We start from the raw sequence: 27,353 nt of genomic DNA, 5'->3' as shown, positions 1-27,353 counted from the left end.
ATTTAAAAGTAGTTTAAAAACTCCAATAATTCAAAATATACTTTCTTTTAAGTCTTTAGGTTCGTTAGAAAATATATTCTCATCTAAATGTGAGGAATCCATAAAATATTTTACACATGCTGAATTTTTATTGAATGTGTTCTGTAAGGCTCTAATTTTTTATACCATTTAAAAATGGCTTAACTTTAAGAGCACAAAAGGCATTTTGTACTTTGTATAATTTTAGAGGACATAGTTAGGATATTCATTAAAAAAATCTCAGAGATTTATCTAGCATATTTTCAAATGGCATAACAACATATTTTTGGCAGTTTTAAAGAAGTTTACTTCAGAAATAAAACTGTTAAAACATTTTTTATCATAATATTTGGAAATGGAAAAATCAGAAAGAGAATGATGTATTGTTTGTAATTTTCAAGCACATAATAAATATTTAAACTACCATCTTGGTTTGAATTTAGCTACATTTTCAACAGTATATTTCAAAATACAATTAAAACTTAGGCACAACTTCTTTATTAATTAATTTCTGTTGAGTTAAAAGGAAGAGTCTAAAATATTCCCAAGAATATGCAGGGTCTTTTTTTCTTTTCCATCTTCATACTCCCTTATGGTAACATTTAATGGTCCTGGTATTCTTAACTCATTTAACTAGTGTGATGACCATTACTATTATTTGTCAGATGCTAGTGTCTGGAGAAAAGAATGCAGTTTTCAAGCTTCTTTTCCATCCAATTTAGTTCTTCATATTTTATCAAAAGGTCAAAGCTGTACAGAATAAAAACTGTATTATTCTCAAAAATCTCTTCTTTCACTTTTATGAGAAATCAGCATGTAGTACAGCAAAGAGAGAATCCTGTGGCATTTTGAATGAGAACTAAGATAAATATAGATCGTTTTAATTTTAAATTTCATTAATATTAAACAACCAGTTGTTTATGAAACACAATCTATTCACATTAACAACCAACTAACTTCAAACAATTGTTTTGTCTTTAAGGGCAGCAGTTTAGCACAACACGAAATCTAATACAATTTAAATGAAGCATGATGGCTTCATATATGTACCAGAAATGTTCAATGAATTCCAAAAGTTACTTTAAATCGTCATGTTTATGTGTGAATAAGTATGCTTATGTATTCACAGCTCTCCAAATTTAGTAGTGCTAATTTTCAGTCTCAAAAAATACGGTAAAAGAAAATGAGTAGCACATTTGACTTCCAAAAACATCTGAACTTGCTACTTACAAGATCTTTAATTCTTGAAAATTTGTGGGAGTATTTATTTTCATTAAAACAAATTCACTTTGATTTTATATTTAAATGGACTAAAGTCTTACATTAGTAATAGTCTTTTAAGGTAGATCGTTTCTGGAAAGTAATTAAACAAAATGGCTTCTACTCTGTAGTTTTAAATACATATAGAAAACCATTGCAGGATCCTGCCACACTCAATCAATCTTTTAGTACAATCTTCATTTCCCTTCATTCAGAGAGAAACATATGATCTACTTAGTTGTCCTAGGGCCGAGAGAGAATAGCCAAGTCATCCAAGTTTGGCTAAGACTTTCCTGATAAAATAAAAGTCCCATGGCCTGGGAAACTCCTTAGCCTAAGACAAATGAGGACAGTTGGTCCCGAGAGATGAGCTAAATGTGGAAACTTTTGAGATAATAAAACCTTACCTTAACATCATTCGTGTTCATTCTTGTCCCCTCCTTGCCCACAAAGATATCGTCAATATCCACAAGAATGTACCTGTCCAAGGACAAGGTGAGCCTCTTGCCCGACAAGAAGGATACAGCATCTATGAAGATGAGCTTGTGCAACCAAAAGTTCAAATTGTTGCCGAAAAGAACTCGCTGAATTCCATCCTGAAGCCCCAGGTCGTGTATGACAGTGGCATAGAAAGCACCTTTAGAGATGGGAGGAGAAAGGTTTTCTGGGGTCTTTACTTTGGCAAATATTACTGGTTGGTAGGCTGACTGATTAATCTGAAAAACTGTCCAGTCAGTTCCAGGTAAAGAACCTTTCTCAAGCTTAGAAGCTTTGGTCACATGAAGCAATGGAGAATGAGGATTAATACAACAATCTTTTACTGCGAGGTTTCCATATACGGAAAAAGGGAAACTTTTCAACTGAAAGCTCTGTAGGCTCTTCTCACTAGTTCTGTGGAATCCAATGACACCCACACCGTAGTCTATGCAGTATTTATCTAAGAGGCTTCGATTCCAAGAGTCCATATTTACATACTTTAAAATATTCTCATAAATAATGAGAACATATTTGCCTTTAGTTTTTTCTATGAGTGCTGGGAGATCCCCCTTTCCAGGAGCAATTTCAATATGATATTGGAATCTACTTGATTCTAGAATCATAATGATGTCTTGGCCAAGCGATGAGTACTGGCTCTCCACAAACACCAGGACTGTGGGGTCTGTCTTCAAGGTATCAGAGAGCTTCGTTGTCTTCACTCTCATCAGCCTATATGGGAGGTGTTGGAAGTCCCCACAGTCCACTTCTGAAGCCATCTCAGAGAGTTCATTTTCCTGTTTGTAGCCACTATACAGGTAGTAAGCAGAAATAACAATGCTCACCATGCAAAACGTGGCAAGCAGAATAACTGTCCTTTGAAAGTGTCTGTGAAGCTTCATGATAAAACTCATGTTGTACATACTTTCCTCACACTGTTCCAATAGAAGCACCATAAAAAAATAAAAGAAGAGAAGAAAAGACGGTGTTTCAGGTACTCTTCCAGTCTCAGTCAATAGTTTATGTCACCATTGCAGCACATTTGTATCGCTTGATCAGGACTCACAGAAAATACAATCTGAAAAGTAGAATAAAATAGAAAATAAAACATTCAGTCTGAAGCATTAAAATGAGCAAGGTTTGGTCCAGTTGACTGGTGCAAGTGGTATCCTCTTAGGCAGGTGAACTGGTGTGTGGAAAGCAAGAAACCCTTCCTTTCCTTCCCCCGGATCTGGACGAGGACATGGGAGTGGTGCAAAGGGGAAAAGGGCTCCACCGAAGAGAAGGTCTCCATCCCTAATGTAGAAAAGACATTGGGCTACAAGCAATTTCCTTTTACTCTCTGAGCTTTGTGTTAAACTACGTAGAGGACAAGACTTAAGACCACAGACAGGTCACCTGAGCCATACACTGCCACATCATGTAATGCATACTCAAGCTATTTGTGTTTAATTACATATACGGAAAATACATAATAGTTTGGACATATTTCATCAAATGCTATAATTAAGACACCAGTTTTTTTTCCCTGACAAGTTGTTGACACAGTGAATTTTTATCATTCTATTTACATTTCAAATTTATTAGAGAAAGAAGCCTATGACAGTTGCTTTCATTAGAATAAGCATTTCAAAATGAAGATAAGGTCTCCCATCCCAAATGATCCTTTTAGAACTGTATATTTAACACAGTAGCGTTTTCAAAAACTAGGACAGTGTTGTGGTGAGACGAACGTGAGGAGTGAAACACTTCCCAAAGTGCCTTCAACTCTGGTGTGAGACTGTGAGGGCACCACATACTTCTGGGGATGACATACTTAACTGTAGACTCATTTTCTGTACCATTCTCTTTCTGTTTTTTTTGGAAAAAGAGCTCAGCAATTATGTCAAAAAAGTACTATAAACGTGTTGTTTAAAAACCTAATGAAAACAACTAAAACTTCATGAAATACCTTGTTATGCTATAATTTCAAATCTCTTTCAAGTCTTAGTCATCTTCATCTGTAGTGAATTTAGTAGCTTTTGAAAAAGATGAAGAAAGAAACATGGGGTGGTTCTTACAGCATAAGTTTATTAGAGTCTTATGGTCCTGGCACTTTTCAAAAGAAATATCATGGAATATAAAAAAAATTAAGAAAGGTCTTGCCATTGTCCATAAGGCAGGCGAAACCTCACTGGTAAGACAACAAGAACTGTTGGAGAACATTGTCTTTGATGTTTTCCATAAGATTAGGGTTCGTTGCCCCTCTGCCTCTTACTAATTCTGTTGCTTTGGCCCCAGGACCTTCCAAGTAAAATAAAATGATGGGGTTAGAATAATTGATTACCAAGAACATTCTGGCTCTAAAATTCTGTGATAATCACCTATGAAATAAGCAATGAACAAAAATTTTAAGAATATACATTTATCTGTATGAAAAATATAACATTCTGGAGTATAACTGCAGGATTTTCCTGTCACTGCTATTTATTAACTGCTATTTATCCTGTAAGTTATATATTGTAGTTTATTCATTCAAATATTTAGGGTAACTACGTCATTCATTCAAATATTCATGGGGTAACTATCTTTCTATTTAAAATATAAATGTTCAGCAGAGTGAATTTCCTTAAAAGGTTCAAAATTATAAAGTAGAGATAGTGACTAGAATGACAATGATAATTATGGGTTGTTGATTAGAGACAAATGACTGTACCAGGATGAGAGAAGAAAGAGACCACGGCTACCGAGGGAGTCTGCAACGCTCCGGGGGAGGCGTGATTTGGACAGAGCCTTGAAGGATGAGGGTAATATGAATAGGCATTTGAGAGAGTGGGAACTTGACAGAGGCAGGAGTGAGCACAATATTGGGCAGGGGACACTCTGAGGAAGAGCAGAAGGAAAGAACAAGGAATACCTAAAAAATAAATTTTATGAAGTATGCGTAGCTCAGATTGTGGAGAGATATGATAGTAGAGAAGTTCAAGGTTGAGAAAGCCCATAGGGAGCCATTACACTTTCCTGATTTGGGGAATAATGTGATAAGGGTGAGATTTTTCAGGAAAAAGAATTAATCAGTAACGGGGAAGATATCATAGAGCGGCGTTAGAGTCAAGGCTGGCAAGCCAGCGCAGGCTCATTGCTCACAATCCAGTCATGAACTATTAGTGATCACAGATCAGGGGGCATGTGGGAGGGGCCGAGTTTGAGGGACACTGCAAAGAAAGGAGGGAGAGAACTTGGAATGTCATCTGAGGTCTGGGGTACACCACCCCTCCACCAAGTGAAATGCCATCAAGTGATCTGACACGATCTAAAATAAATCTAACATAAAGGACAGCATTCTAGTCTCTTAAACATTCTAGCATAGGTTTAGGTGTAATTTAAGTAAATCAAAATTACCAGGAAAACTGAGAATTTTCATTGAAACTGTAGTTATTTCATTCTGAAAAGTAATTGCACTTCTAAAGTTATGTACATGTTTATGAATAATATAATATTCTGGCATATAACAGCAGGATACAAAATCTCACATCTCTCTACGCTTCTGTTTCAATTTTAGCTGTGAAGTGTTTCTGACTGGATACAAAATGTATTATCACATTTTGCATTTCAGACAGCAGTGTGTCATAGTTTATCCTATTGTCAGAAATGAAAGGCACATGACTCATACAATTCTTATACGTGATGGGGCAGGATAGTGAGGAGTATAAGCTCTCACTATTTAGGATGGCTATTAGCCTGCTCCATTAGCAGGTATAAAATACTAGAAACGCAAAGACATTTCTTTTCCATTAAACTCATCAAGTTTCCTCCTGAAGCCACAGGGAATTCCAATGTACGTCCCTGAAGGTAGGATTTGGTCTAACATGTTTGAGTGGATACATTAAGATTCTCCAAGTCTTCTGCAGACCTTTTTCGACTGCACATCTCACTTTGCTGTGGCCAAATTTAGTCTTTGGTGTGGACTCTCAAAATTTGCCATTCCTATTGAAACCTCATCCACCAGCATTGACTCCTCATTCTCTGTATGTCTCAGCTCTGAAAATCTCAGGATGGACTGAACTGCTGCTGCCCCTCCTTCTTCTGCATAGAATGGGCCCTGTAGCAGCTTCTCCAGAGCCCTTCCCTGCTGGGGCATCACTTGGAATACAGGTCCATGTAGAAAATTAAGCTCCTCCACATAATTCCCTTGTGGAACCTTCTCTGTATGGAGGTGACCTTCCAAACTTGGTGAGACCCAGCAGTTACACACGGCCATTGGAGGAAGTATCTCTCCTTTGTACTTCTTGACACTATTGTAATTAAAATTTCGTTTAAACTCACTCTCCCTTGTCTAACTGTAAACTCCAAGACGGTAGACATAATGCCTCTTTTGTCTATCATCGAGCCCCTTGTGCCAGGCACAGAGTAAACACCCACTATTTGTGGAATCAGTTGAATAAATGGCATATTAATGTTATAGGTTAATTTGACACTTCTACTTTATTCTAATGCCATAACCTATTTTTAAGGTTACACATCACTATTAATTTGATTATAATTATCTATATTTTTTGCTGGATTTAATGTCTCTGTTTATTTAATACTAAGAAAATATGGGGCTGGCCCCGTGGCCGAGTGGTTAAGTTTGCGTGCTCCGCTGCAGGCGGCCCAGTGTTTCGTTCGTTCGAATCCTGGGCGCGGACATGGCACTGCTCATCAAACCACGCTGAGGCAGCGTCCCACATGCCACAACTAAAAGGACCCACAACAAAGAATATACAACTATGTACCAGGGGGCCTTGGGGAGAAAAAGGAAAAAAATAAAATCTTTAAAAAAAAAATACTAAGAAAATATAATCATGCCATCCCAACATGGGATAAAAAGCCACAATGGTAGATATTAAATTTTCACCCACCCAAAGACACCTGTCAATGAATCATTCTGCAATCAGTCACCAGGTATTTATTGAACACCTGCTTTGGGTTTACTGCTGTAGCAGGTGCTGGGGACACTACAGAAGTAGTATCAGGGATGATTCTTGTCTGCAGAAGCATGGTCTCTCTTGGGGGGCATAAGACGTTAAAGAACAGTCAACACTATGTGGCACACAGCAAGTAGTGATTTATGCTGTACAGACTATATCTGTTTTAGAAGAAACAATGAGAGAGATTAATGAAATTTAGGAAAGCCAGCGGCAGTTTCCAAGAGACCTGGTGCTGGAATGGGACATAGCATGATGGCAGGATTTGGATATAAGCATGGGGTGGGCATGTCAGATTAAAAAACCCCAGCAAGTTTGAAGAAATGAAATGGTTACACTGTGTTTATCCAAAAGTGAGACTAAACTAATGATAAGACACTACGTGTTGGGTTGAAAATGGAAACGATATTTCACTGAAAGAGTGCAGCAGATTAATGAACATTCTCAGAAGTGATTGTGAAGCACAAGGGTGCCGACTTGGAAATAAAGAGTATTGGATGTATTTGAACAGAAGAGAGATAATAAAAGTAGTGTTTACAGATAACGAGTCTAGCCGTGACATATATTGTGGACAAGTGGCAGTAGTAAGAACACAGAGAGTATACGCCACATTGTACAGAATGAAGGAGGAGGTGGAGTCAGGACAGCCCAGCTATGGGGCTGCTGCATAACCCAGGTCAGGGGTGGTGTGAGTTCTGTCCAAGGTGGTTAGCAGGGAGAATGAAAACAAAAAGAGACTTGAAAGGAAAACAGAAAAGGACATGATTACTGTTAGATTATGGTTGGGGGTGGGCAGGCGGGGACTAGAAGAATAAAGTTGCCAGTAAGAGAAACACAGAAGCTTAGAGTGGAAATTGGCTTGAGCTAGTGACGTACATTTAAGGTTAAGATAGGTGACTAAATGATGCCTGGGGAGACAGCAAAATCACAATGTTCTATAAAATACATAGTTGGATGTTGACGAATAAAAAGATCAAGGAAATACTTGAAATTGATGGGTCACAGGCAAATCTTGATATGCGGCACAAACTCAATTCCTCAGAAAAGCCTTTCCTGATCAACTCCACTCCTCTCCCCTTTATGCCAGGTCCCAAGATGATACACTCTAATCATAATTACTTCTCCTTTGGGGTCTTTATAACAACTATTACTAAACATTATTAGAAATGTTATTTGTTTAATGTCTCTCTTTCTTATTAGACTGAAATTTCCAAGGGGATAGGGTTCATGTTATTCCAGGTAATCTTTCAAACAAGGAACAGGATAAAAAACATTTTTAAAGGCCAACAAGATCAACAGGCAAACACTTCAGTGTAGTGATGACTATGTTCCTGAAGTGCTCTCACAAAAATGCATAGAAAATTACAGAGTTTGGCATGGTCTGAAAGGTTCTCTGGAGGATAAAGAACAGGCGCACTAGGCTGCGTGACAGAGTTTCCATGGACACAACTGTCTTGGTTAGAAGTAGGGAGCTGAGAGTCGTGGTTGAATTTGGCTACCTATTCAAGATATGATGAGGAATATGCTGAATGACCAAGAAACTGAGCATTAAATTTAGAAAATCAACAAACCATTTAAGAAGGCATTTTGGAATAGTCACAGTAGATGCAGGAAAGTTGCCAGGTCCGGCTGATTATAAATGTCACCACTCCACCAGGACTTCCTATAAGGTACACTGAAGGAAATAACATCACATGGGAAGGTGGAATAAGATCAACGGCAGCACAGCTAACACTAAGGAGCACTAACTATGTGCCAACGTGGTGTTGGGCCCTTTGGAGACTAAGTAACCTATGCAAGATGCCACAGCTCACAGGGGCTGAACCGAAATCTGAACTTGACAGCCCGCACTGAAGATACCATGCACCTGGGAAGGCAACTGCACCATGTCCCCTCCATGCCAGGGCCATGTAGGAAATGGACATCAGGGAGCTATTCCCTTTAGATGCCACAGTGTCCTCATATGAAAACGGGGACACTTGTTCTACCTACTTAAGAGGGTTTTAATGAGGATTATGAGATAAACTATAAAAAGCTCTTAGAAAAGTGTCTGACATATAGAACGAATATACTGAAGGTTACCTGTGATGATGATGATGATATAAATAGTGGATGAAATGAGAGAAATATCCCGAAGATGGCTAATATAAATGCACTAAGGGTTCACAAAGGGACAGCTATAAGCATTCCAGTGTAAGCAGAGTTGTAGGAAGCACAGAAGTTTGCCTTTGGTGCAGGAACCTAAAGTCAGATGGGTCTCAGAGCAAAGGAAGAGGCATAACCAGCTCCATGTCCATCCTTGGGCTTCTTCTCATGTCTCCCTCTTCCCCAGATGAGCTCACATACTCCCTGGCTTTCATTTACCATCTATGCTCTAATAAATTCCAAGTGTTCATTTGTAACGCAAACCTCCTTCCTCTGAGCTCTAGGATTTCAAAGTGAACTATCAACTTGATAGAGTAACAACAACAACTTACAGTAACTGTGTGCCTTTCTCATTATATGCCAGCTGGAATCATGTCACAAGCAAACTCAACCTGTCCAAAATTCAATTCATAATCTACCCTTGAAAACTATATTCATCTTTCCACAATCATCTAGTGGCTCATCCTTGACACCTTCTTTTCCTGCTTATCTAAATAAACCCAAGTCCTCTTATTTCCATTTCCCAAAACTCACGTGACCCAGTATACATCTTTCTTTTTCCGGGCACCATCCCTCTCACCTGAACTACTGTAGCAACTAGCCTCATCATTAACACTCTTGGTTCCCTCTATGCTTTTCTCAATTCAGCATCAAAGTGCAAATCCAATTGTTTCTTCCCAGCTGAAAAAACCATCAGTGGCTGCCTATTCCACTTACTGATTGAAACCCAAATTCCTATCCGTGTCCCACGTGACACTCTGAGGTATGCTTCCCGCTCTTACATCTCAGCCTGATTCGATGGTGTGCTCCCCACTAAGTTCCAGGTAAAGGGTCCTATTTCAGTTTCCCAAAAGAGACAACCTCTCTTCTGACTCAGGGTCTTCTCACATGCTGTTCTCTTTGTCTAGAAGTTTTCTTCTTATTTCTTCATCTGGCTGCATCCTCCGAATCCTATGGCTCTAAGCATAAACGTCCCTGCCTCACAAAAGCCTCTGTGATTCCCCAGATTTGTCAGGTCTCCCCATTACACACTCTCACATCACCATCTACTTTACCTCTGTGGCACTTTCCATAGTTACAGTCATATGGTTTTCTGTGTAATATCCCTCCACAGATTGGAAGCATTTGTAAGTACCTGTCCTGTTCACTTCTATATTCTTGCTATCAATACAGTGCTTGAAGTAAGAACATTCCACTGAAAAACTGTTAAATGAATGAAAAAGAGTCTCTACTACATTTTACAAAGAGCAGCTGCATTCACAAACTAGGGCAGTCATGAAGTTAACCCATCTTCCACGAATGGACACCTCCATCAGTCACATTGGCCTCAAACAGTCAGAGCGATAATATAAACGTTGTGAATGGCAGTGGCCACCTTGACCACAGCCATAAGTCAGGCATATCCAGAATGTGCCTTTCCCTGACTCTTACTCAAATACCTATTTTTCCCATTCTGATATTTTTTTCAGAATTCAGCATGGCTAGAGTTGTTTTGCAATGTATCTGTTTTTAAAAAGGAAAACATCTGTTTTCCACCAAGGAAACATTAGCCATTATTTAATTACCTACCATTACCAAAAGGCAGAGGGAGCAATTAGTTTCTGGAACCACAGGGCATTCCATATCCATAGTGAAGAACTGAACATATGCAAACATACGTTTTGCGAATATTGCAATATCTGCAAGGGGAAGTACCTACTCGTCACTGTAACCCATCTTTCCTCTCCCACTAACACCCACCATCACCCTAAAGTAAAAATCAATTTCTAAATGAAACAGAATCATGTTGAAGTTGGCAGTGCAAGAAATGTGAAAAAAAGATTGCCATCTGGAAAATGAGTATTAATAACTAAAGAACTTCAGGTTCTAAGATAAATGAAAGATATTTAAAAGATCTTGACAATATTCCTCTTTCACAAAATTAACTATATTTTATAGTGTTGAAAAATGCATTGGGAGGCCTCCAATACATTACATAAATTTGTTAAAAGTAATTTAGTAATATTAAAAATTGACAAAAAACAGGCTTTTCTCTGGGAAAGAATGTGTGAAATTGTGTCATGTTAATTGAACCCTGCTGTGGTAGGCCAGTAAGATGCTGATTTGCATGGAGTATGACCAAGAATACACTCTGTCTCTAGAACTGAGATTTTTTCAAGACGGATGGGAGAAAAGCTGCACCTGGGGGCATTAGCTTTGTTTGACACATTACATGGAAAAAGACTTTCAATTACAATTTTCCTTCCTCCTTTGTATTTAGAAATTATGAAGGAAAGAATACATTTTGTTCACTTCCCTCAGTGTTATGCCATCCAGTGAGGCAAGAGAAGAAAACTATCCCACCTCTGCTTGTTGTTTCTTCTGTTTCTATGACTTAAAGGGGAAGGGTCTGCCCATATCCTCTTAAATTGAGCTAGAATGTATGCATTGACATATGCCTAATAGCGGGGCCTTACAACTATTGCCAATGCAGCTTTCAGGATAGAATCTGACCTCGTCATTTTGATCCTTCTTCAGAGTCACGGGAACAAGAGAGTATTAATCCAATCTCTCATTGTTTACCTGGACCATAAGACGTAAAGTTACAGACCAGTTTTTGGCTATGTTTTATGGCAGGTTACATGAACCAGAGAAGCAGAGGCCGCCAATCCGCAGAGAGGATGATGCAAAAAGAACAGAGAGGAACAATGAAGAAATCTGAGAAGGAGTCCTGAGGAGGTCTGAGGTCCTGGTTCTATTACGAGGTATCCTACGTACACATCAACAAAGAAGTCAGAAAGGTTCTCCCTCTCTTACCTTGGGCATCTTGTTTTTTCTTCTTTTTCTTTTGAGGAACATTAGCCCTGAGCTAACTACTGCCAATCTTCCTATTTTTGCTGAGGAAGACCGGCTCTGAGCTAACATCCATGCCCATCTTCCTCTATTTTATACGTGGGACACCTACCACAGCACGGCTTTTGCCAAGCAGTGCCATGTCCCCGCACCTGGGATCCGAACCGGTGAACCCTGGGCCGCCAAGAAGTGGAACGTGTGAACTTAACTTGGGCATCTTTTAAAACAAGTGACACTCACCCCAATTGGGGTAGCAAGAGAGGAGAAAGAAATCACCTCAACTACACTGTATATACTTCATTAGGGAAGGCAGCACATGGAATGGGCCTGGGCACTGCTTTAAGCCTGGCACAATAGTAGCTGCTGAGCAAATCTCTCTTGAATAAATGAACGATCGTTTCATATGCAGGGGCAGACGTGATGGAAATGATCTGAGTGGAGCATGAATTGCCTCTGTTATATCAAGAAGTATATCAAGCACAAATATTTGAAAACCTATAGACAATGTAATATAGTGATTAAGGGCAGGTACACTGGAGCCAGACTCAAATTGAATCCCAGCTTTACCACTTGCCAGGGAAGTGATCTTAAGTAGGTAACCTCTCAGTGCCTCAATTTCCTCAATTGTGAAATGGAAATATAGCATCTGCCTCAAATAATCATTGTGAAGATTACATGAGCTAAAAACTAAATGTAAAGTGCTTTGAACAGTGCCTAGTACAAGGTAACCATTCTGTGCGTGTTAGCTGTGGACTTTAATAACTTACATATCTACTCCTAAAACTCTAGTACTTATCAACACTTATCAACAAGTTAAATTTTGCATTATTCTCTAATTTTTTTCACATCTATTTGTCCTTTCCTGCAGAACAATTTCCACAGTGTTGGATGACAAAGGGGATAGGAAAAGATCTCTGAGATCCTCATTTTCCAGGTGAGAGACGAAGGCCCAGAGCCAACAAGGGAGTTGTCCAAGACGACGTCTCTTGTGGCAGAACCAGGCCAACAATCCAGATCTAGCTTCACGTTATTCTCAAACATTGTAATCAAAGAAAGAGATTTAAAAATGAAATGTACGCAAAATGGATACCATCCTTGAGATGCTAAAGGTTTTAGTAAAGAATTTCAATACTTGCTTTTTAAGCTCTTGTTTGCCAACAGGTAATCAAGAGTCAGAGCTCTCAGTAATTTGTAGGAGTTTTCGTGAAATAATTTATTATAAAGTTAATTGTAGTAGGGCCTGACATTTTTTCTGGTTATGCAACTTACATGAAATTAATGAAAAATGGTTAAAGTAACATGAAAGGAGAAATCACTCATTGTGACATCCCAGAGCCTAAGGATACAGTTTTTATTAAAAACAAACAGACAAACAATTGGTTTTCTAAAACCAATTCTTAGGTATTCTAAGAGAAACTTCAGTTTTGAGCATTGTTCAGACTAATTATCATGATAATGCAAGCTGTTACTTTCGTGGTCTGGCATCATCCTCTAATCTGAACAGGTGTGCAGAGTTCACACATTTCAGTATGAATTCTTATCTCCAATAACCATTCTGCAGCACAGGAAAAGTAAACTTCCGCTGGTTTTTTTCCCCCTATTGTCTAAACTGTTAAACAATTAGAAACCCAAGTCATTCATTTAGTTGAGAATAGTATTTTTATCACTAATTTTATTTCCCTGTTTTTATAGTGCATACAAATCACAAAGTATTTAAATATAGTTTTCCCTGATTATATTTTATACCTCAACAAATACATACTTAAGTTTAAAAGTTGGCACTAATCACAAACAGCAGTGGAAACTCAACTAGGTTTCAAGCAAGTCATATAAGATTCTCTGAATTAAAAGAAAAATTTGTAATTTCTTTATGGTTTTAAAATTCTGAAATGATAAATCCACCACTGATATTTAGTCTGGTTCCTAATAACTTTTTCAGCAGAATATACGGTCCAGAAAAATGAACCTCAAATGCCTGGTTATCTCTTCTCCGTATTTTTTCAACAAACCTTTCAGTTACACCACAAATTACTCTATTTGCTGTAATCTTCAGAAACAATACTTTTCTCAAGAAAATGCACTAAAAGAGAAGGCATGCTATAACTCAACTGAGCTGAACTATAAGAAATCTCTCTAGAAAGAGAAAAAAGTTCTGTTTTATCTAAGACACTTTAGTAACCTGAGAATACTTCATTATAAAGACTATGAATAAACTCATATTTCTAAAAACTCATGTGACCGGTTTAATATTAATATTTACTTACACAAAGAAAGAAGCATTCTGTTTTACCATCAAGACCATAAAGAAAAACAATAAAAATGTCACAGAGATGGTAGATACTGTGTTAACTGGAGAAAGAAAAGAAAAGAGCTTCTGTTAGGGCAAGCCTCTTGATATGTTCAGTCCTGATTTTCAAGAGTCTCTTTCAAAGTTATTTTTGAAATCTCCTTCTCAAATACAATATTAATAGGGAGCTATGGTTGAAGAAAAGGGAAAAAAATGCCCTTCAGCTGAATATCAGATGTTTGTGAGCGTCTCCTCCATATCATTCTGCTCTCTTGTGGCAAATAGCATTGTTCAATAGTTGATACTATGATATTTTCTAAGGTCAAAGAAAAAGTGGGTTTGAGACCAGTTTCACATGTATCTCAACAATTGATTTGTATTTTAATCCAATATTAAGATACAGCTGTTTATATTACTTAGGAGTGATTTCCTCAAAACTCTTCCAGATTACATATGTTGCTACACTCCAAAATGTTTATAAATAACATAGAAAAAATTTCAACTTTATGAGTTAGAGGCTTAAATAGTTTCCAGATATTAGAAGAAGTAGCTGAAAGACGATCTAGGTAAACCCCTTAAAGAATGTAACTTGGTTCTTCCAAAAAAAAAAAAGTGGATATATTAAATGTAAGATACATGTATTTTCTTTTAATTTACAGATTCTATATTTGATACTTAGGCTGATTATTTCTTTCAAGTTTAATTTAATTTTACTAATTGCATAATTTTAAATAATGTTTGTAAAACAAATTGCATCAAACAGAAAGATGTGTTGGGGATCATTGCTGCATAGATGGGTGGTCATAGTTTATATCTCTGATGCTGCTTACAAATTTCTAGTCCATCAAGCAACAGACATGTGTTCTGTTTAATAAATCTGCTGAAGAATAATTATAAGTTGTTGGTGGAGATCTTAAGCAATTAGAAGGGACCACCTCAGTAATACTTTAATTTTATGAAAGAGAAGCTTTAAAATTACCCCAGAATGATAAGATATTCCTTTGTTTCACTTAATTTAATGAAAATGCTCTATTTCTTCTACAAGAATAAAATGAGGCACTTGTTCAATCCTGAAATTCTTAGATTAATTAAAAACAAAATTGCTATCTCTTACTAAAAGCCCCTACATTTATGAGTGAGCCATTAATGTATAGCACCAATAAACAGATACACTTACCTGGAATTAAAGTTGAAAGAGCTGAAAATGCTTGGGAAAGTTTCAACAGATAGAAGCTGAACCAGCAGCACGCACTACCACCGGCTCTGGCTTTTTGGCTTTACAAGTGGCAGCAATACCAGTTCCGGCCCAGTACCCTTCTGTTATATAACATCTTATTAATATTAGCCATCAAACTGCTACCCAGCTGGTGAGGCACTAGAGGGCAAGAGTGTCACATGCAAGACCCGTCGCCAAGGGACAGGCTTTGGTACCACTTCGGGAAGACAGATGCTAACTAAACCCATGAATAACACGCTGCCAGAATGCCACAGCGAACTTGTAATGTTCCTCAGAGAATATTTTAAATGGCAATTTTCTGACTAGCTGAAGAGTTAACAGCTTAATAAATATGCATAAGCAAATAACCATACCATGCAAAACTTTCGAGATTATATTTACAAACCTACCGTCATCCAGGAGGCTATCTTTTTCATTGTCTAATTAAACTAGTTTAAAATAGGAGAGGAGAGGCTGATTAAATCAAACGAGTGTCGGTTTCAGGACCCCTTCATTTCAAGCCGCGAGAAACTTGTCCCCATCGTGGGTGCCACCTCTGGGCTCCGCACCCCACGCCGCCCGGGGCGGGGTCCCGGGCGAGGACAGGACCGGCCCGGCCGCCGCGGTCCGCACCAGGGGCTGCAGCTGCCGCGGCTCCTCCCGCCCCGGGGCCTCGGCCTCCGCGGCTCCCCGGGCGGCCCTTCCCCTCGCCGGGCCCGCGGCCGGAGCGCGGACGCCGCGGCTGCTCCGGGAGGCGGCGGCGGCGGCGCCGGCGGGGCGGGCGGGGCGAGCGCGGGGGCGGGCGGGGACTCTGCGCTCACTCCCCGCCGCCGCCCTCCCGCCGCCTCCCCGCGCCCGCCTGCCCGCCTGCCCGCCGGGGAAGGGGCAGGGGAAGGGGCAGGGGCAGGAGCAGGGCTGGGGGCGCCCCCATTCGCCCGCCTTGCGCGGGGGTCGGCCCCACCGATCGGCCGGCCGGGGCCTGGGCTTGGGGACCCCGGGTGTCGCGCCGCACCAGCCCGTTCCGACGGCCGCTGGGGGCGGGTTGGTGGCGGCCGCCAAGGATGAGACGGGTCGCGCCGCCTCGGAAGCGGCTACGGGTCCCTGAGGCGGCGCCGGGAAGGTGGGGCGCGCCTGTATCGTCCCCTCTGGTCGCGCCCCTGCCGGTGACACTGGACTAGGCAGCGCGCGGCGGGCGGCTTCGAGGTTGTAAGCTGGGAGTTGCCTCTCTTTGCCGGCTTTCTGAAAGGCAGTGTGTTCCAGCTCCTGGAGACAAGTGGAAAGCCAGCAATTGAAGCGACATTTTGGACACAAGGTGTGAGGTTACACTCTTTAAAACTATAGAGTTTGATTAAGAGCCTCGGTCGAATGATTTTTCTTTTAAATCTCCTTTTGGTCCACTAATATAGCATATGTGAGGGGTGGGGTTTACTAACAGCTTGTAGTGGATATTTGTGATTTTGCTTCCAGCTACTCACCCCTCTGTGGATACTGTACTCCTGTTTTGGAAGATACCCGCACTCCCCACCCCGAATCCCGAACCCCACCCCTCAGCCCATTTGCTTTAGGTAATGTCGACGGCTACTCAAAGAGGGGCCCATGACTCAGGTCTGGCCGTAGCAGGCATTGTGTCCTCCTGGCAGCTGGGATTGGTTTACAACAAGCATGTGACCCAGGCCTGGCCAATCAGACACGGAAAGGCACCGTTCTGGGACTTTTTTTTTTGCCACCTTTATGGAAGTGGACTCTCTTCTGCTGGACTTTGCAGAGTGAGATGTGAGCCATGTGAAGTCTGGGAGTAAAGCTAATACTCCGGGATGCATCCCTGGGAATTGGAGAAAACCTAACCCCAGATGGGGAGATTTGAGCTCTGAATCCAGCTGTGGCTGAAACAAGGTCTTACCTCTGGATATTTTCAAATATGAACCAATAAATTCAGTTTTACCTTAAGGCAGCTTGAGTTGAAACTTGTGTCCTTTGGAATTGACAGAGATCCAAATGATACAGAAATTAAACATCTAGGTTGTTTACTAACTTTATGAGGGCACTTGCATACCGTGTAGCAAGACCTCCTGTTAGATCCCAATGTCCTAAAAGAGTTAGTTTGGAATTTTAAAAAGCCTGAAAGTTGCATATGCTTCTTGCTCTACATGATAGCGAGGTCACAGAAGTGACTGGAAGCCTACAAAAATGTCAAGATGGTAGAATTCTTTTGCCAGATGACATGTATTAGATTGGTTTTATTTATTTTTATTTTTTAGTTGGAGTTCTCCCTTGGAAGTCTTGTGCCTTTCAGGAATTTTAAGAAACTCATTTTTTTTTTATATATTCCTTTTCTAGAGGGCCTGCTCTGTCATCCAAGCTCGTAGACATTCATCATTTCAGTTACCCACTCCCCCTGCCCCAATTGTTGAACATCTACTAAATGGCTCTGGAATACAATACTATTTTTAAAAGAAAAGCAGGAACGTTCCCCACCTTTCTCTTACTTATAATATATTGCTACAGGGATGGGAGGTCAGGCACTTCTGTAGGATTTCAGGAAATAGACAGGATTCATGAATTCCTGTCTGTTTCCCTACATTCCTGACTGTTTCAAGGTATGCAGGTAGGTTCAGAAATGGCATTCACTTTTTCTTCTTTTTTTTCCTATAAAAAAAGTAGAAAATGTCTTCTGCAAACTAAGGTATTGACTATTTTTATGACTTTGCATTGGGGTTTTCTTCAGTGAGGTTTGACTGTGAGGCACAAATTTCCTGATCCTTTGTGGAGAAATGCAACTTTCAGAGTGACTGCTACTTTCAGCCATCCATCTGGAAGGACAGACACTTAGGGTTATGCCATGTTTTCCTGTGAGACCGTCAAGTCTTGTAGCTCTATTCCAGAAGTTCCTGTCTGTGCATGTATGAAATTTAAGTTAGTCTATTAGCAGATCGATGTATTGCCTCTATTTCCTTCCTCTTCATTGCCCGGCAGAAAGATAAGAAGGAGCAGATAGCAGTGTCAACCGTTGCCCCCTCTGGCCCTTCCTTCATATCCCTCTCTCCCTAACCCAGGAAGGTTAAGGCCAGGGAACAATTTTTCCTCCAGAGAGAGGTTCTAATTTAGTGTAACACTAGTTGTAGACAGCAAAGAACCTGTAGCAGTGGCTGAGGCAGAGGTGGAGAAGGGCTGTGGTCCAGGGCCTCACATTGGTGATGCACCTCAAATTTAGTCATCTCTAAATGAGCTTTTACAATATCTTTTAATGAGATAAATATGCTAGGTTTAGTTTAGACTTTTGGGATATACCACTGTTTTTGTAACCACCTTTGGCATATCTTTTATTACTGTTTACGCAAAATACTGAGGACCTCAAAAAATGGAAGAAGTTCAGGCTTCTGTCAACCTCTGAGAAGCCCTGAGACGGTAAGAAATGTTTTTATCAGAGACTCAGCATCAAGTACGAAAGGAAGAGTCTGTCTGTAAATTAAATACTTAGGGAAAGCATTAAAAAGAAGAAAAAAAGAACAAAACTATGCACCTCTGTGTATTGAAATAATCGATCCTTGTATTTAGTCACTCTGAAATAAGGCATTGATTTATGAGGATGTAGAGATTTCACAATTTATGCTTTATATAGGTTAAAAATTATTTATTTCTCTTGATAGGTTTTTGTCCTTCATTTAAATGCTTCTCTGTGGAAGATGATGATTGTAAAAGAATTTTGGGAAACTCATCTTAATTTGCAGAGTCCTCTTCTACTTTTCAATATCTAAATTAAAGCAATATATTACTCTAATAAGTGTTTAAAAATGCAAGTGTTTATAAAGAACGCATCAGTATTTCTGATCTGAAATAGCTAGTAAGTGCAGTATTAATTTTTTTGAAAAATGTTCATCTTGGATTTATGTTAATTAATGACACTGTTAAGCTGATGAAAGGTAATGGGGTGAAGATTTAAAAGAAAGCATATTCTACATAGGTGCAGAGATTAGATTGGTGGTTACCAGAGGGGAAATGGGGAAGGAGGAGGGTGAAAGAGATGACAAGGCAGCTGTTAATGGTGACGGATTGCAATTAGTCTTCGGGTGGTGAACATGATGTAACCTACACAGAAACTGAAATATAATAATTTGCACCTGAAATTTATATAATGTTATAAACCAATGTTACCTCAAATAAAAAAAAAAGTGCATATTCTGGCTAGGAACTGCTAACTCAGCTCAAGGACATGTACCTCAACTTTCTTTATTGTCTCAAGAGATGTTCAAGTGAAAATAGATCAAAACCAAAAATCTCAGCAAAATGATTGGTTAGGAGGAAGGGGTATCTGGCTTCTTGAAAGCCACAGAAAGACAAATTTTACCTGCCTCTGAGTCTCCTTGCAAACACAGCCTGTGAAAAGTATACAAGGTTGAGTTAGTAGTATGGAAGTCTTGTCTATTTTATAAAATGCCAATTTAAAGCTTAATAGACTAGATCAGAGCAGTGGTTCTCAAACTTTAGTGTGCGTCAGTATCATCTGGAGGACTTGCTGGCCCCACCCTTAGCGTTTCTGATTCAGATAAGGGGCCTGAGAATTTGAGTTTTTGACAAGTTCCCAGGTTATGCACATGGTGCTTTATCTGAGACTGCGCTTTAAGACCCCCTGGATTAGAGCATTACTGAGAACACAGATTATGTCTTTATGTGGGTCTATAAGAGTGAACATTTATTATTATGTAAATTATTTGGTTTTCAAAACTAATTCTCGTTTTTTTGTTAATTATAATAAAGACACAATAAAGTCGGTATTTTAATTGGCTTTCTATACATCAATGAGGTAAACTATCAAAGAAAAGGAAATGATTTGTTAAAAAATACAGGGTCTTTGGTATAGTAAAAAGTAGCAAGATTTGGAAACTGGAGAATGGATGCAGCTCTCCTACCTCCTTGAGGGCCGCCTCCCTCCCACGTTCATTTTGTGTCTCCCACTGGCCCAGGTAGAGCGCCTGGCACATTAGCAGTCATTTAAAACACACTAAAGAAGAGAAAGAAATCATTTTCTTGGTATAATAGGTAATGTTTTACACTGTCCCTGATAAGGGAAGTCACCTTATTTTGTCCTGTCATTAAAGTTTTTTATTCCTTAACTACTTTATTTTCTGTCATTTCTGTTTAATTTTCAAATGCTTTGTCCTCAAAAATAGCTTCTTCCCTGTGCACAACTGGTTTTTTTATGTGCTGATCATAAAGTATGTTGTTAATTACAAGCCTTGGCTGATGACTATTTGGCAGTATAAACATATTTATATCTATAGTTTTAGCATAAATTGTTGAAATAACTGTTGTTTTGTTTCACCTTAATGGGGGAAATGCAAGCAATCATCAGACTGTAGAACATACTGCGTGAGTCTTCGAAGCTCTCTCTTAATATTCAGGCAGGACGAATCATTAAGGTGTTCCTTTGACTAGCTTGCAACATTAAGACATCATCTTATAGCTTGGCCTCATGCCATGGAGTACAAGAGAGATTCATTGTGAGAGTAAGATGGATGATTTCTCTCTCAATTTGTGAGAAAACAGGTTTCGTAAAGACCCCAGGATACTTTCCCTACCACCTTAGTGTGATGTTTCTCCATTATATCTGATCCTTCGATTTCAAGAGGTTAAAGAAAATAAATATGCAAGAAGTAGGAGTTGTATGAAATAATTTTGTTTTGCTCCTCTGAAACTGTGTCTTTGAAATAGTGCTATGAGAAGTTGTTAGAGAAGAGAGAAATAGCAGAGAAAATTGAGATGCGCTGTACATTATGGATTGATAAATCCAATATTCTTAGGCTTGAGGCTTTTTGACTGAATTCTCCACCAGACATTTGAATTAGAGAACTGTGAGTAGAAAAAATGAAAATTTAATTGGGAAAGAGAAAATTTATGCATATAGTTTTTGTCCCTCAGGTGTGAACAAGTGCCCTCTGTAGTAATAGAAGAAATAGAAAATGGAAACCCTGCTCACTTAGCATTAAATTTAAGTGTTGCTCGGCATCTTTCGCATTCTGAGAGAAAAGGTAGTCGATGCTCTCATTCATTTTTTCCTAAAACTCACGCATGAAATCAAACACATACTCTTAACTGAAATGAAATTACGAGAACCCGATGGTTAAACACAGAGTATTTTTCTCCAACATCTCATTTTAATCCTTTGGATCCACAGGATCCAGCTCAGCCTTCTGGAAAGGGTAAATAAGTATAGATTGGACAAATGGATCCAAATATTAAAAGGTTCTTTTCCTTAAGCCCTTTGTGTGAAGTATATTTAAGAATTAGCCTTTGAAAGTTTCCTTTAGTAGTTAGTACCTATGGTATTATACGTAAGTTATACATTTAGAACTTAATTCTCTTGTTGATCAGGGCAGAGAGTAAGGTTAGCAGAGACCCTCTAGAGTCCTAAAATTTGTAATAGCTTTGTACTTACAGCAAGAGAAAAATTTTATAACTGGGTCATAGGGCTTGGGGTGGTAACAGAACTATTTTTTATTCAAGCCTGACTACTCTCGGGGCAACAGTTCTCTGGCTCTTGTGAAAAATCTTAACTGTAACTCAATATAGAAAACTATTACTTTTTGGAATATGATAGAATTTAAACCAAACGAAGCCAGGAGAACCATATCAATTTTTACTTATATTACTTTGTAAGTAATAAACTATATATTAGGATTCCTTGAAGTCAGTCTTGGTCATCTTATATATGTATCCATCTGTGCCTGTTTTATATAGCTCTTTTACCTAAGAACTTAACCATTTTGACAAGTAGTAATAATAGAACCTCTACACAGTAATAGCAACACAGATGACAACGAGACAGAAAACACGATAAGCACTTGTCACATTTCAGAGCTTTATGTATGTTGTATTATTTAATCTGTATGAGAGCTCAACAAAGTACTGTTATAATTGTGGAGAAGTAGAAAACCAGGCTTAGGAAGTGTAAGTGACATGCCAAAGTCTGGGCACACTGATGGTGACCTTGGAGGTCTGCTTTGTGGAGTGGGGAGGGGAGGGAAAAGAAAAAAAGATGATAGAGAGAAATTTTATTCCCAAACTCAGGCTCATTTCATTATATTCTGATGCTTTCCCAATGAATTAGTTATTTTTAGATCATCAACAAATATGTATGGGGTATCTATATACATGCGTATAAATGTGCTGCAGAAATAGAGTGGAAGCTAGAAAGATGTACATAGACCTGACCTCCTGATTGTCTCATTATTATGACACAGCTGTTATTTCACAGTTAATTTAATTACAACATTACTTACAAGCACTACTTCCTATTGTAAGTGCCAGAGTGAAAACAAACTGGATAATGTGAGTGGCTATCAGGCCACCTGACCTAGGCTGGGGGAAGTGAGGCTGTGTACGGGGTCAGAGAGACTTCTCTACGGGAGTGATTTTCAGTGAATCGTGATACCTAGCTGGATTAATTTCTTTCGTCTTGCAGAAAAAACCACAGCCACAGAGGGTCCAGGGTAATAGAGAGTGAAAGGGGGAGAGTGTATTTGAGTTTAATTTCAATAGTCCAGCAATAACCTGTTTTGGAAAGGTCTGAGTATTTGCAACCACCTGACCCCACTTAATTATTTTCTGGAGAATTGGATTGATTATGTAACCAATAATTTTCTTTACTTAAAAAATTCTCTTCATAGTCACGTGCTGAAATGTGAAAGCTCTTTCAGCAGTACAGTAGCTTTAGGAACCTACTGTCCTGCCCTTGACATACCGTCCCTTCCTATCCATCTTTCCTTCTTTTCGTTTGTCCTTTTGGTTGGTGCTGTGTCAAACACAGCAAGCAGAGAGAGACCAAGCAAAAATTCATCAATTATCTGGCTGTTTCCACATTTCTGGAGCTTGACAAACATCTAGCATTTGTTCAAATGCTTAATATACTCACATTTTTGTCCTTCAATGAAGCTGATTTCTTAACATTATAATGTAGTAGAATTTCTGTAGAGGCGGATGACCTGAGCCCCAGCTTGGGCTCTGCTATTTGCCAGTTACTTAACTTTGGTTCACTTAATCTCATCTGGTAAATGAGAGCGATGGATATTTCAGAGGATTTAGTGGAGAATAAAATATGTGAGAAAGTGCTGTGAAATTTGCAAAGGGTTATATAGATACATAAAATTTTTAAAAATGGGATTATGAGATTCATCATGTTGATAAGAATAAAAAATTAGCTATATGATTAGATCACATTAATTTACCTGAGACTTAAATCTTAGTGTACAAGTGAATTGAACATGATTTTCCATTCAAACACTTTTCTTCCTTTAAGGGCATTTAATTTCTATTCTTGTGTTAATCAAACTACAGCTGGTAGTAAATTTGGTAGAAGTAATTAGAGAACATCATTTAGCCACCTCCTAATCTATGCCAGATGCTGTCATGTTCCTCATGTCACTGAATTGGCACAAAAGTTCTGATTGGAAGGTCTCTGATTGGAAGACAGTCTGCTAGATGCCTCCCAATGTTTAGTCTCTCCTTCTTCCACAATAACAGCATTTGTACCAGAACACATGGCTATCCAGAAAAAAAAGGGTATATTTTTCAACTAGATGCAACTCAGCTCTAGCCAATGTGATACAAGAGGGAAGATTGCATGATTGTTTATGGGAACTTTCCTGTGGTGGACAGACTCTAGAGAAGCCCCCATTATCGCTGCCTCCTGGTGTTCAGGCCCTTGTATAATCCTTTCTCTTTGAAGGGGTGGGATATGTGACTTGTTTCTAACCAATAAAATATGGCAAAGGTGACGGGATGTCACCCCCATGGTTAGGTTATGTTACATAAAACTCCATCTTGCTAGCAGACTAACGCTAGAAGCTCTCTTTTCTGGCTTGATAAAGTAAGTGGCCACATTGGGGAAGCTTATGTGTCAAGGAACTGCCAGAGTCCTCAAGAAACTGTGAGAGGCCTCTAAGAACTGCAGCCTCTAATAGCCAAGGGCAACCTCCAGCCAAAAGCCAGCAAGAAGTCAGGGCCCTCAGTCCCACAACCACAGGAAATGAATTCTGCTAACAACCTGAGTCAGCTTGGAAGTGCATTCTTCCCCACTCAAGCCCCCAGATAAGAATGAAGCCCAGCCAACATCTTCATAGCATCATTGTGAAACCCTAAGCAGAGGAACTACCTAAGCTGTGATGTGTGGAAACTATCAGATAATAAATGTCTGTTGTTTCAGTTCCTAAGTTGTGATAATTTGTTATGTGGAATAGATGAATAATACACTCCTTCAGAGACAGCTAGCACATGCCCTTTACCCTCTTTACCACTTTCATGTCTTCTTTCATCCTGGTGTCTAAAACTCAGCTACAGTGTTACTGGACCAAGAGGTTAAGGGCCACAGTTGGGATGGTGGAGCCTTGAGCTGGAAGAGATCTGGGTTCCTGGGGTGGATGAGGAGGCGTTCATGTGAGCATAACCATTTATCTTGTTTGAGCCATTGTTAATTTGCCTTTTCTACTTTCCATCATTTGATGCTCAACTATTCCAAATAAGATAGTAAGTATTATTAACTAGAATTTGTTTAATTTTACTGTTTACTACAATAAGAATTCATGTTTATGATAGAAGATTTAGAAAGTACAAAGTATAGAGAAGAAGAAATATCATTCATTACTTTACATGGAGAGACACTCACCATTAACATTTGGTGTATTTCTCCTTGGTATTTTGAACCATGTTTTGAAAAGAAGACTTCTATGGCAAATATTTGTGACATTTAAATGTCATGACTTCTCTGTCATTAAGATAAAGTTTATTGAAATTACTTTAAAACATCTGGTTGCAATGTGAAAAATCCAATCAAACAAGCCTTTGGCATGAGAGAGACAAAATATCTCATCCATTTTTTTCCGTTAAATTTAACCTTTTTTTTTTCAGTCAATTTAGCCCATCCATTTTTGTGTTCAGAAATGTAACCTCAATAACTAAACAGATAAAGAAGTCAGATTCCCAACCCCTTGCTCTTGATGTGGAAATTTATTTTGGGTACTCAAATTATCTAGACTTTTCGCATTCACTGATGGATCTCAGATCATTGCTTAACTTGGTACATATATAAGCTGTGATTTTTGCTAATATTTTCTCATGCTAGTTAAAAATTTATGTGAACTCGAACTTAGCATATTATTATTATAGCTCTTTTAAAGTTGAAGATTTGCTAGTCTTAGTTTGAGAGCTTTCTTCTAAAAATCGTCATCGAGTCTAAGGTTCTTAGTAATATGATCCTTTATGTAATAGAGACAATCTGTCTTTACAAATGCATCTCCTAAATCAACCCTTAGCTGTAGGCAACCTGGTCTACTCCAAATATAAGCTCTGTATAGCTTCCTCCTCGACACGTTTATTCTACTCTCCAGCCGGTAATGATCTTACCTGCTCTGCACTTATCTAAATAGACCCTTCCTTTCAAGTTCAGCTGAACTCTCAACCTCTTCATAGAATCTCTCTTAAGTCAGGTCAGACTTCCGTGATTTCTCCATCCCGCAACCCAGATCATTTCCTCTCCACACTACTCAGATGGCATTAAGAACCTGCTACTTAAATAAGACTTTCTTATTTAAGAAATGTTTCTTATTTAGGAAAGGCTTTCTGATTCCCACCCCTCTTCTGCTGATCTGCATAGAATATAGATTTATTAGCATTTTTGTTACACAGGGTAATTGATAAATACAGCTCAAGACTCTATTAATAGCTATATTTTCCAATTATTACAAAATCATTTTCAATGAATATTCTATGAATTTACTTTGTGAATGTTAAAAGATTTAAGAAGAATATATAAAATGAGAAAATATAAGCCTGAATGTTGGAATTCTGTAACAACTTTACCTTCTGAACTAAAGCCATCTTAAGGAGGTATGGCTCTGATCATTGCATTTTCTGTGCATTGTCCTTCATGGAAGCAAACCTGTCCATGTAATCTTACTATATTTCCTTTAAAAATGAGGAAAACTGAATAATAAAACGATGTGGGGAGTACAATATGACTTTTTTTGTAAATTATGATAATTTATAGAGACTCTGCAATTCAAGGTGAAAGTGTCAATTAACGCTCAGAGGTTTTCATGTTGAAGAGTACTTCACAGAAAATAGATAACAAATCAAGGTGCTCCTCTTCTGAAATGCTCCCAGGATGTTTAGCTGTGCACTTATCCACTAGGGCCACAGGAGCACTGATGGCAGGATCCCATGATGCACATTTCGGTGTACTTAATGCAGTAAGTTGTAATTTTTAAAAATTTGATAAGTCCTCATAACTATATTAAAAACTTTTAAAACGCTGAAATGGATTTCCTAATTAGAAAATGTAAATATAGATGGGATTAAAAAATGTGACTTTGTGGTTTGCAAAATACTTCTATAATCCAATTTCACCACTCTTACATGTATTGGCTACAAGTGAAGCAGAGGGTCAGGGGACAGGCTTTCAGAGGTTCAAGTTAGTGGTGGAATGAAGCCTTCCACTCCGATCTTTTAACTTCTTTGAATAAACTGCTCTCATTCTTCTGAAAAGGAACTTTTATTTGTGGGGGTGTGATGTTTTAAGTCCAGGCCAGATAATTAAGTTAAAGAATAGAAAACTCTTCATTTATTGAAATTGCAAAAAGCTGATAATTATCCCAAATTGGACAACTCTGGTTTCTCACTCTCTTTCTGAAAAAAAAAAGAAAGAAACTTTCCACAGTGTTTCTTAATTTATGCATAATTTTAGATATAGTGGCTTTTCTGCTCCATCAGGATAGAGGCCTCTGCCTGTAGGAGGTAAAGTAGGAAGCTGGTGAAAGGTGGGGAAGTTTACTTTTTCCTCTTCATTGGCAAGTTGCTTCATACATTTGATGTACAACGCCAGGTTCCATTTTGTTGCAGTTTTATTTTCTAAGTTTCTATGTAAGGTAGAATATTCCAATGATTTGCCATTTGGGGAATAATTTTCAATTTCAGAGAATTGCAGCACTTTTCTTTTCACCAGAGCACATTTAATGGTGGTAAATAAATACTCCCACTCATGTTACTGGGGTAGTTCTTGTTCAAGGTGATGATGTCCTTGTAAATCGCACCACTGGTCAGTGGTTTTATTCCAATCCAAGGGTCATGTTTTGAGTCCAGAGTTATATCTTTGACCAGCAGTCACATTTCAGATCTTAGTCATCCC

The 27,353-nt window shown here is 38.8% G+C and overlaps 1 protein-coding gene across 2 annotated transcripts in view; it reads right to left on the bottom strand.

Annotated features, from left to right (window-relative positions):
* Positions 1-15,726, bottom strand: part of LOC106842421 (N-deacetylase and N-sulfotransferase 3) — a 160,831-nt gene extending 145,105 nt beyond the window's left edge. Inside the window, exons 1-2 of one of the 2 annotated variants that reach the window (XM_014858963.3) lie at positions 15,589-15,726; positions 1,686-2,830 (exon numbers count right to left, since the gene is read on the bottom strand). In XM_014858963.3, the coding sequence (XP_014714449.3) occupies positions 1,686-2,708 (1,023 nt within the window). In that variant the 5' untranslated portion in view covers positions 2,709-2,830; positions 15,589-15,726. Of the gene's footprint in view, positions 1-1,685; positions 2,831-15,139; positions 15,277-15,588 lie in introns of those variants that run through there. The other variant, XM_070504683.1, reaches the window with a different exon arrangement.
* Between the last annotated feature and the right edge of the window lie 11,627 nt (positions 15,727-27,353).

This window comes from Equus asinus, chromosome 3 (assembly GCF_041296235.1).
Source record: "Equus asinus isolate D_3611 breed Donkey chromosome 3, EquAss-T2T_v2, whole genome shotgun sequence".
In the NCBI taxonomy this organism is placed as follows: Eukaryota; Metazoa; Chordata; class Mammalia; order Perissodactyla; family Equidae; genus Equus; species Equus asinus.
The sequence above is the reverse complement of the archived record's forward strand: the minus strand, read 5'-3'. Positions and strand labels throughout refer to the sequence as shown.